Below are 10,567 nucleotides of genomic sequence, written 5' to 3'. Positions count from 1 at the left end.
TGAGAGAGCTACGGAGCAAAGAATACTACTCTAGGAGTTAAAGTAACCACAAGTGCTAGCGAGTCAATTCATACCCACGTCCGCTGGAAATAGCCTAACTGAAAACCTATCTAAAGCCAAGCATTATGCCTTGCAGAACAAAATTAGATTTCGCTATCCAGCCCATGCGAGCACAATTTATCGAGATCTTCAGCGGGGTTCCAGCAGCAGCCGCGGCGCTATGCGCGAGCCCACGAATTAATAACAGTCTCGGATGAAAAGAAATCTCGGATATCTTTCACGAAAATATCTGGGCGCTCCAAGGATGAGAAGTGACCACCTTTCTCATGTTCACGCCAGAACTGAATGTTGGCGGCCTGATTTGCCCAGTCGCGTGGGCACTGTCAAATCGTTAAAACATAATTCGGAAAATAAGATAACACGGGTGTTTTTCTTACATGGAGCTGTTCCTTCGCATACATGCTAACGCCGGTTGGAGCAGAAACATATGACTCAAACGTCTTTTCAGCTTCGTGCATGCCGCGGCCGAACGCCTCCCTATAAAATCGCAGAGCAGGGGTCGCTCCCTGAATCCAGTGCATCATAACCAATGTGATCGTGTCGTCGTCGCTGAACGCATCATGCACATCGGCCCAGTCGTGGATCTTCTCCACGAACCAGGCGAGCAAACCCACCGGCGAATCACCTAAAGCAAAGCCTAGAGTCTGAGGTCTCGTCTTTTGTTGTTCTAGATAGCCACTCTGATCATGCTCGAAATTTCTTCGCACCTGAAGGGCCTTATGCTCGAAGGCCGAGTACGTGAACGCGGAGAAACACCAGCGGAGATATGCGGCGGGTGCCGAGAAAAGAGTTGGCGGAGGCACGGGGAACATATTCAAGTGCTGAGCTCTGACTAACTCCGGATACTGGATGGCCACCGAGCGAGTAATGAAAGATCCAAAATCTCCTCCTTGGGTGACAAATTTCGGGTACCCTAAGACCTCCGTCATCAGGATCTTATAGGCGCGAGCGACAACGTTCGGTCCAACTCCGGACTTGACTGGCGCTGGGGAGAAGCCGAAACCGGGTATTGAAGGGGCGACAACATGGAAAGCTTGGTCTTCGGTATTCTTCGGTTTGCTCAACGGCTCAACGACTCGAAGTGCCTCCACGAAAGACCCTGGCCAGCCATGCGAAAACAAGAGAGGGATTGCTTTGCTACTGGAAGCCCGTGTATGAGTGTAGTGTAGCACCAGAGAGCCATATCCAGGGACATCAAGTTTCACAATGAAGTGATTAAAAGCATCGTTGAGTAATTTCTGGAGAGACAAGTCTTAGCATCGAAGTAGACTTCATAGTCCTGCGGGAGACGTTTATTACCTCCTGGGCGTCCCAGTCGTACTTGTCCTGCCAGTGCTTCGCAAGCTGTTTCACGCGGGAGACCTTAGCGCCTTGAGCCCAATTGTTTGAGCCGAAGTCCGACTGCTCTTCAGGGTAGCGCGCCAACGCCAGCTTCTGCCTGGTGACATCCAGCAGCTCTCGGTTTACGTGCAATTTGTAGGGCACGGGGACGTTGAATTTCAATTGGTCCAGTGCAATGGGCGACTTGAGTACCATGCTGGAGAGGAAAGCGGAGAAGCTCAAAGGGTTACACTGTTCAAAGCAGCCAGGGGCGGTGCTGAGGACTTCTGGGAGGTGAGAAAGGCTTTAGTACTACCTGAGTTCGGCATAGTCGGCTCTTTTGAATCAATTCACCTTCCCGGGGCGGACTACGGGGCGGGTCCTGTACCAATCGTCATTGTTGTCCTATTCCTGCCCCTTTTGTTGCATGAGGAGTTTCTCTAGATCCGGTAGCTGCTTTCCGGTCAAAGTGGCGCTTGCGCTTCCGCGGTAGTACTGTAGACCTTAGTGACGAGAGAGATCTGCGTGATTTGAATTCCTCCTTTCAATTAACATATGTTCTTTGGGCGGGCTACAGGGTGGGTCCCAAACTCCCACAACACATCCCATGAGTGTCCTACGCCTGCCCATTTTGTTGCGTTGGGAATGACTTTAGATTCACAACGGGGCAGCTGAGCCGTCTGGGGGAAGCAGGGCAAGCGCAAGCGCCGCACTTTTGCGCGATGTGGGGCTTTCCACACTCGAGGAGCGTGCCCAAATCTAAGCCAACTGCAAAATGCAAACCAAAATTCCGCCGTATATGAGATCAAAGGCCAATGAGTCTGGCCACTGGATTTCGCGGGGAAAATGATATAACTATAAGCTTGAATGGAGAACAAGCGGTAAGTATAGCCGCACTCCTTGAGTCCTTTGTATTCACCCAGTGACTACGGAGTAAAACACAGGTTGGGCTTAAATACCTCTTTCTTCCTGCGGACGAAATCGATGAGAGTATATCAGCCAATAAGCCATTTTGATCATTTTTCAATCCCTGGGAAGTCTAAGTCGGCTATTATGGATCGATCGAAAGAGGTTATCATTATTGGGGGAGGCATTTCTGGTCTTGGAATGGCAGTCCAGTTGAAACGTCTTCTTGGGCACAATAACTTCACCCTCTATGAAAAGTCGGACAATGTCGGCGGAACGTGGTGGCACAATCGTTATCCTGCTTGTGCATGTGATATCCCGAGTCATTTCTACTCTTACAGTTTTGCATTGAAGCATGATTGGACTACCATGTATCCTGGTAGAGATGAGCTCCATGCTTGTAAGGACATTCCCATCGTCGAGAATAGAGCGTATAGCTAATGGGTAATTAGATTTCTTTTCGGTCGCCGAAAGATTCAACATCCTACCGCACTGTCGCTTCAATGCCATGTGTATTGACATGACGTGGGACAATTACCGCTCTCTGTGGGTTGTAACTTTCCAGGACACCAACTCCGGCGAGACCTTCAAGCGCGAGGCTCCTGTTGTCGTTAGTGCGATTGGAACCCTTGATCGTCCAGCCATTCCCTCTATCGAGGGAGCCAATACTTTCCAAGGGGAGACGTTCCACAGCGCCGAGTGGGTTGACAACTTCAAGCCTAATGGGAAGAGAATAACGGTCGTAGGCAATGGTGCGTCAGCTACACAGTTTGTCCCCGAGCTTGTAAAGTCAGTTGGGCCCAGGGGTAAAGTTACCCAGCATGTCCGGAGTTCCCACTGGTGGACAAAGCGAGTAAGTGGGATTTGGCGTGTTGTTTATCTTTTTATCCTAATCAGTATGAAAATAGGGAAATCCCACGTACTCCGAAGCGTTCCAGCTCACGTTGAAGTACGTACCGCTTGCCGCACGCCTGTACCGTGTCATTTTGGCCTGGCAGCTTGAAAGCACTTTCTTTTCATTCTACATGGACAGCAATGGCGCAGCTATGCGGCAAAAAATTCGGGAAGCTACCTATTCGTACATCGAGGAAGAGGCACCAGCTAGGTACCGAGAAATCCTCAAGCCGGATTACGAGCCTGGCTGCAAGCGTCGAGTCAACACTGCTACCTATTTGAGATGCTTGCACTCTCCACAAATGTTGCTCACCAAGGATGCTATTGTCAAAATTGGTCCAAATTATGTCGAAACTAGAGGGGGTGAACGGATCCCAGCGGATGCGATTATCTACGCCACTGGGTTCCAAACACAGAAGTGGTTGTTCCCCATAAGAATCAGAGGTATCGGTGGCAAGGACCTTCACGATGCGTGGGACGCGTCAGGAGGGGCCGAAGCCTACAAGGGGACTGTCGTGTCTGACTTCCCTAACTTTTTCATTCTGTATGGCCCCAACGCCGCGACTGGGCAGCACTCTGTCATATTCCACTCCGAATGTCAAATCAACTACTCGTGCCGATTGTTGCGCCCCGTACTCAAAGGCAACACTGACTCAATCATGGTCAAACCCGAAGCTCAGAGGCGCGACCTCTCCTGGGTTCATGGGAAACTGCAGCACCTTGTCTTTAACAGCGGTTGCCAAAGTTGGTGGATGGACTCCGTCACCAAGAAGAATACCTTCATCTACCCTGATCCCATGTACAAGTACTGGCTTCGCACTATATTTCCCAATTGGTCAGACTTTACTCTACGCAAAAGCGAGAGACCATCGAAGAGATATCTCGTTCTAGGCTGTCTGGTGGTGGTTGGGTTGACTGGCTATATCTCTATTGGCGTGCAAGGAGGGGACAAGCTCACTCACGATGCTTGGTCCTGGGTTTCAGAAGGAATTTCCAGCCATATTGCGGCGGGGGCATGTTGCTAAGGACGATGAGGGCCATAAGTAAATTATAGGGATTGATTTGAAAATTAAAGCTCACAGTACAGCCTAGTTATAGCCTCCTTTCCTTACGGCTGGATAACCTAACTGACGGCAATTGTCAGACTTCCAAGAGTCAATATTACACAGTGCAACTGTTTGAGTGTACTACATTTTACCCGGAACACTCGGTATCACCCCTGATAGATCTGATTTTCTACACTAAATTTGGAATCAAGCGCTGATTTCAATTTCTTGAATAGAAAGATACTTGTCTCCGAGTTAAGTTAGCCAGATACTCCTTTCTTACAAACCCCATGATGGGTAACTCTATATTATGCAGTACGGAATTACTGTCAGGTAGTTGCAGGTTTTTATCTTTTGTTCTGATAAGGATTTCCTCTTCAGGTCGGTGGCTTTCTCGGCCAAGCGGATGAATGGGTGAATTCTTGACTTTCAGTGGCGATTGTACTGGAATGGCTATAATAAGCGCAGGCGCTGATATTCTACGAACTCTAGATTCATCGGGCCTTGCCCCACTCACGAGTTCCCCAATTCTGCTTGGTAAGCCTGACTGGACACTAACTACGTTCTAACCTTTTGCACTGACAGGAGAGAAGGGGCGACCGCGACCCCCTAACCACAGATCGAATCACCCCAGACATCAACATTTTCCTGGGGGAACTCATTACTTGCGGGGTGATGTAAATATATAAAGACCTGCGCGCCCTCTGAATAATTCATTATTCTCCTAAAATTAATCAAAATTTCATCCTTTCTTCTGCGCCAACCCTTTCACATCATGCATACCACTATGTGTTCATTTCTCGGTCGGGGCAAGACCCTCCGGGCTCGCTTAACAGGATGCTGCTTAATGGCCTTTGTACTGTTTTGGCTATGATCAGGGGGTCTTTGGTGGAATATTGGAGAATGAAGACTGGCTGGGCCAGTTCAACCATCCTTCGGATTCACAGACTGGTATCATCGTCAGCTGCCATAACCTTGGATGTTTTGCTGGGTGTCTCGGTATACCTACAATCCAAAAGAGCCATATTGGGGCTCGCCTGGGTCATCCTAGTACTGACACCTTTAGTGAACTACGTGGCTGGGGAAATATTGGGGAGACGTCGAACCATATGGCTGGCCATGGCATTTGTAACTGTTGGAGCTATCCTCCAAAGCTCAGCCTTTACAGTACCTCATCTTGTCGTCGGCCGATTAATAACAGGCGTTGGTACTGGAATCAAGACATCGACTGTGCCTATGTCAGTTCTATATAGTTTCGTTTGGCGCTGAGTTTAGCATGTTCTGATCTTCATCTTGGATCATATCATGCTATCCCATACTGATTGAATAATTCCATACACAGGTACCAATCTGAACTCTGCGATCAGAGATCCCGTGGTCGCCTTGTCTCAGCAGAAGTGCTGTTTGTCGACGTCGGGATAGTGATTGCATATTGGTTCGATTTTGGCATGTCATATGTTGGAGGCGCCATTGCCTGGCGCCTACCCGTGGCCGCTCAAATAATCTTCGCTCTTGTCGTGGTGATCCCAGTCATAGGACTCCCAGAGTCGCCACGTTGGCTGTATAGACACGGTCTACATGCAGAGGCGATGAATGTTCTTTGCAGAATGTATGACAAAGAGCCCTCTGATTCCTACATCCTAGCAGAGCGAGATGCTATTCTTGCCGCACTGAAAATTGAGTCAAGAGGCACAAAAACTGAGGGCCTCTTAGCGCTACTAAAGGTAGACTGTGTGAAAACTAGGCACCGCGTTATCCTTGCCTGGTGGGTCATGTTTATGAACCACGCTGGCGGGATCAATCTCGTTTATTATGCTAAGTAATTCCGAGGCCCACCGTCGTCCCGCTTCTGACCTGGACCTGAATGACTGCTAGTATAAAACTGATCCGAGTGTTCACCAAGCGGTTCTTGTTCAAAATGTCGGCATGTCAGCAAAACTTGCTCAGATTCTAGCCGGATTCATCAACTTAATGTTTACGCTCGGCTCAGTTATACCTACACTTACCCTAGATCGCATGGGTAGGCGAAGAACAATGATATGGGGGTGCACTGGTCTGAGCATTTCTATGCTGATGGTTGCTGTTTTTCTTCCCCGTTCTGGTAGTTCCAATGGGCATGCATGCGCCATCGGTGTCATTACATTCCTTTTCGTCTATATGCTTATCTTCGGTATGACTGCTAATTGCGTTCCCTGGGCTCGGTGCCCGAGATCCTACGTTTGCACGCGCGCACACGTGGTTCGGCAATCGGCGTTAGTTCAAACTGGCTTTAGAATTTTACGGTCGTCATGATCACACCTGTAATCATCAACCGGCTGCACTGGAAAGCATATCTTATCTTCATGGCTAGTAATGCAGCCTTTGTGCCTGCATTATACTTCTTCTTCCCGGAAACCAGCAATCTCAGACTTGAAGAGGTTGATCTCATTTTCACGCGGCCTGGTAATCCTGTGCAAAAGGCTCGGAACATGGCGAAGGAGATCATGAGGTTTGGCCACATCTCTGAGGATATCAGGAGTGGATTCGAACATTCCCGCGTCAATCATAGAGAGAAAAGCGAGGAGGAGCATTGCGAAAATGTTTAGGCCTTTTTCGGTTTTCATTCGCTCTTCCGATGAGATTGAGGTGCTCGGAACGGAAGATATTCTATGTATATGGGAAATCTGATTGGAAAGTAGCAGTGTACTTGTCGCAATGGATGATAGTTTATGGAGGATGATAAACTTCTGCAAAATCTCATGTGCAATTCTGAGAGTTCAAGGTCGTGGGATAGATTTTATGTTGGCTAGTTAGATATTGATGTAGTAATAGGCTTCTCATACCGCCCTTCGCCGTTGTGAATGCGTGACGTCTATCAAACAATTCGCACCACAGGTCAATATACCCATTCTAGAGAATACATTGCGCTGGTCACCGTGGTAGACCAATGAGGTTTTTGACCGGATATTTGATAGATCTATTGAATCTATGGAGGTGCGACCTACTTGACAGGTGGTGCGTGCTCAATAATCTGCCTTTACCTGAAACAAATAACCTGCGGTAGTTGAGCCAACCGCAGTTCACTAGTAATCCGGCGCTCGCCACAATCATTTAATTTTCCGTCAATGATTCATTTCTCAATATGTTCTTCTTCTCCCTGTGTAGTGTCTTTCCCCTTCCATTCCCCGTTGGGGGTTTGGATGATAGAAGCCACACGTGCGATTCTCCACACCACTTGCCCGCCTCCTAGCTGTCGAACGGACTCGCTACTAACAACGCGATTGTTCGTTGGATCCCTGTGTTTCATTTGTATTTGTACGTAATGACAAACTAGGGGAGTGGTTAAATACCACTAGTTAGGACGCTTCGAGATAGGCTTATTCATCGTTCACCCAATTTCCCCCCAGTATGGCGTCATACACGCCATAGTTCGATTATAGACCCCTGAGATCGCTCAACCGATCTTAGGACCTTCAATCAATCATCTGATTCTATTAGACATGTTCAGTACTAGCCAGTACATCAATTCCTCATCCTGACAAATTATTCAAATTCTGGTTCCATGCTATAATTGAGACAGAGATCGTGACGCCACTTTTGATGTAGTCTAGTGAATCTTGGCTATGGAAAACAATTAAAAAACGCAGCACTAAGGCCATTTAGAAGATATTACGAGAAAAATGGTCGATTATTAGGAAAGGATTATATACGACCTGCCTTACTACGGATGAGTGTGGCTTCGGTACGGCTCAAGAATTGAAGAGCAAGTGTCGAGGGGGCATCTTTCGAATTCAGTCGTGTGGCCGCGGGGCGTTCCCGCAAGTACGGTCTGCCTAATGCCAGAACCTGTAATTAGAGTAAATCTGGTGATGATTTACACTGAAGAACAGATGGTGGGACTATTCCTGACCGAATACAGTCTAGTGCGATCGGAGTGGGGCGCCGGGAAAGAAAGCGTATGTGTCCGGGGAGTAATCTGTTTTCGAAGTCTACTGTATCACACGAATCCCCAAAGCATTCTTAGCTCAGCGGCCCGATCCGAGGTCTTCCAGCCTGTCTCACGCTCAATTCTAGCTAGATGTTTTAATAATAGGATTTTTTCAGAGCAGAACTCATCAAAATCATAATTTTCAGTGACCGAGGGTCCGTCACCTGGAGACACGGACAGAGTATCCCGGATGGATGGGGAGGCTACGGAACTTCCAAATACTGTCCCGGCGATGAACAATGGTTGAAGCTGATTAACCCAATTGGCACTTGAAATGGGAGAAGTATTAGCCTGGTTTCTTTTGCCTACTATAAAGGTCTAGGAAGATTGCAGCTCAACATACTGAGATGGGTTTGAAATGGAGGTTCCGACCAGTTCTCGTGCGTGCCAGATAATGTTACCCTGAGGCCTAGTGAGCTAAAAGAATCAATGAATTTCAAGAGCAGAACCGGACTCACAATGTCTTCTTGGGAAGATGTATATAGATTTTCCGGACCCCGCGTAACGAGGCCGGTCTGCAGAAGCAGCATACAGCCTGAATGGTAGAACGTGTTACCGCAGTCTAGGAAGTCAGCTGCAGTTTCATTGTTCAATGAGGTAAGACCTTACTAGGAGCAGATCTTATATATAGCGCTTCTGGAAAAACCTTTGTGGGAGGGAACTCTCTTAGCAGCGGACAGACCTCTGATGGTCGCAATTGGTACCACTCCTGCATTTCGTCCCACAAGGTGCAAATTGAGGCCCTTAATTTAGCTGCCCTCACTTCTCTTTTATATTGCTGGGGAGTTGACAGAATATTCACAATCTTAGCGAAGATTAAGATCGCAAGATTGCAATAGTCATCCAAGTCTCCGTTGGCCAAAACATAATCGATACACATATTGTCTACCCAAGACTCTGTTGGGATTAACGTCGCTTTGCCGCTATTAAAGGCTGCCCATACATCTTTTACGAACGAAATCAGCCATTAGGCTCTTGCCTGAAGTTCATGAGACTACTTACCAATTCGAGCAAAGGCCCAGAAGCTCGCTTTCACTATGCCTTCGCTAGACCCATTCCACTTTTGGGCCCGTAGAAATCCCGCACAGCCTTTCAAATGCCGTCTCCATTCTTCGACTCGCGAGGCCATCATTTCGTAAACGCAGAGAAGAGTACAAGTAGCCAAAATGGACGTGTCGGCTTGTACGGGATCCTGGCCGAGAAGCAACTGAATGGTGAATTGGTATAGCTCTAACGTCACAGGTCTCTGCCGCTTCTGAAGATAATCTAGCTGGCGAGAGGCGAGTGATAGCGCAGCTGCGACAAAGGATGATGATTTCATCATTTCGTGGATGCTTTTCACGGTAAAATGCATTTGGGAGTCAGTTGTCTCGCACCAGGTACCTGTCTCCCGTGTAAAGGCGGAAATAAGTTGAAGCTTCTCCTCATCTGTGACTGGAAGTTGCGGAACTGGCTGAGGGGTTGCATCCTTTGTCCTAGCCTGGCCTAGCAGGAAAGGGTATAGATGAGATTGTGTATCTGTCGTTGTAGGCTTGGACACTAAATGAATCCGCTGGGACTGAATCAGCGGGGATAGGTCATGGTTACCATTTGGGCTTGCTGGAACGTCAGAAGCCGGTTGCTGTGTAAAAAAATCAGCAACGCTCAATTCTCCAGGAATAAGTTGTGAGGATGGGCGAGAGTCATGGCTAGGCAAATATTCATCGTGGGCTGGAAGATCAGATCCACAGGAAGGGTGATCAGGTGTCGAGTATCCGTCGATGATGGCGTTGGTCTCATCAACGAATTTCTGATGCCGACTCGACCTCCTCCCTCGCCCTTCTTCTACTTCACGTAAGGAAGCCGCTTCATGACTTGACAATCTAATTGTACGTGAGGGATGGAACGAAGCCTTAAGTCCCCATTGACAGACTTGGCCTCGAACTTCACAACCACGGCATCGTGGTCGTGCCCCATCGCCTGCATGGTATTAGCTTCTGTCGCATTCTTACAAAAGAAGAGTAGATCGGACTTGCATTTGCGACGGCGGCTGCGACACTGGATGCTAAACCCCTCGTCAATACTTAGTCTCAAGGAAGCAGACCAAAAAGCTCACCAGCCGGTTCTAGTCCTTTTCCGGACTGGGCGATGACTCGCACCTATCTCATCTCCACTATCCGGGGAAGATACCATGGCACAATGTTTACAATTGAAATGCAGGGGATGTGGAACATTGTATGTCGGTGCGCAGGCGACGAGAAACCAAGGGCACTGGCGGCGACGCCGGCGCTCAGACGAGGAAAGTGTAAGCGCTGCTACCTTTACATAAGCACTATAAAGTGATGACGTCAACCCCTTAACTAACTAGTTACCCGTGCTCTCGGATTCCCAATAA

General features: G+C 48.2%; 3 protein-coding genes across 3 annotated transcripts; 1 reads left to right on the top strand and 2 right to left on the bottom strand.

The window, feature by feature from the left end:
* Window positions 1–218: 218 nt before the first annotated feature.
* Window positions 219–1,596, bottom strand: KD926_008379 (epoxide hydrolase family protein; the record flags this gene model as incomplete). The annotated part of the gene is made up of 3 exons (XM_053101098.1): window positions 219–380; window positions 438–1,298; window positions 1,360–1,596. The coding sequence occupies 3 exons, from the start codon at window positions 1,594–1,596 to the stop codon at window positions 219–221; spliced, it is 1,260 nt and encodes a 419-aa protein (XP_052955270.1).
* An 837-nt stretch (window positions 1,597–2,433) lies between these two features.
* On the top strand, window positions 2,434–6,811 carry KD926_008378 (uncharacterized protein; the record flags this gene model as incomplete). Its single annotated transcript, XM_053101097.1, has 7 exons — window positions 2,434–2,686; window positions 2,739–3,139; window positions 3,195–4,157; window positions 5,105–5,225; window positions 5,293–5,464; window positions 5,569–5,950; window positions 6,500–6,811. 7 exons carry the CDS (start codon window positions 2,434–2,436, stop codon window positions 6,809–6,811), a joined length of 2,604 nt encoding a protein of 867 aa, XP_052955269.1.
* Window positions 6,812–8,511: 1,700 nt separating this feature from the next.
* On the bottom strand, window positions 8,512–10,365 carry KD926_008377 (uncharacterized protein; the record flags this gene model as incomplete). The annotated part of the gene is made up of 6 exons (XM_053101096.1): window positions 8,512–8,595; window positions 8,652–8,708; window positions 8,876–9,138; window positions 9,196–10,055; window positions 10,106–10,237; window positions 10,289–10,365. 6 exons carry the CDS (start codon window positions 10,363–10,365, stop codon window positions 8,512–8,514), a joined length of 1,473 nt encoding a protein of 490 aa, XP_052955268.1.
* Window positions 10,366–10,567: the final 202 nt, after the last annotated feature.

Source organism: Aspergillus affinis, assembly GCF_023601865.1.
Source record: "Aspergillus affinis strain CMG 70 chromosome Unknown NODE_54_length_210522_cov_88_772862, whole genome shotgun sequence".
In the NCBI taxonomy this organism is placed as follows: domain Eukaryota; kingdom Fungi; phylum Ascomycota; class Eurotiomycetes; order Eurotiales; family Aspergillaceae; genus Aspergillus; species Aspergillus affinis.
This window is presented reverse-complemented; position numbering and strand designations above follow the sequence as displayed.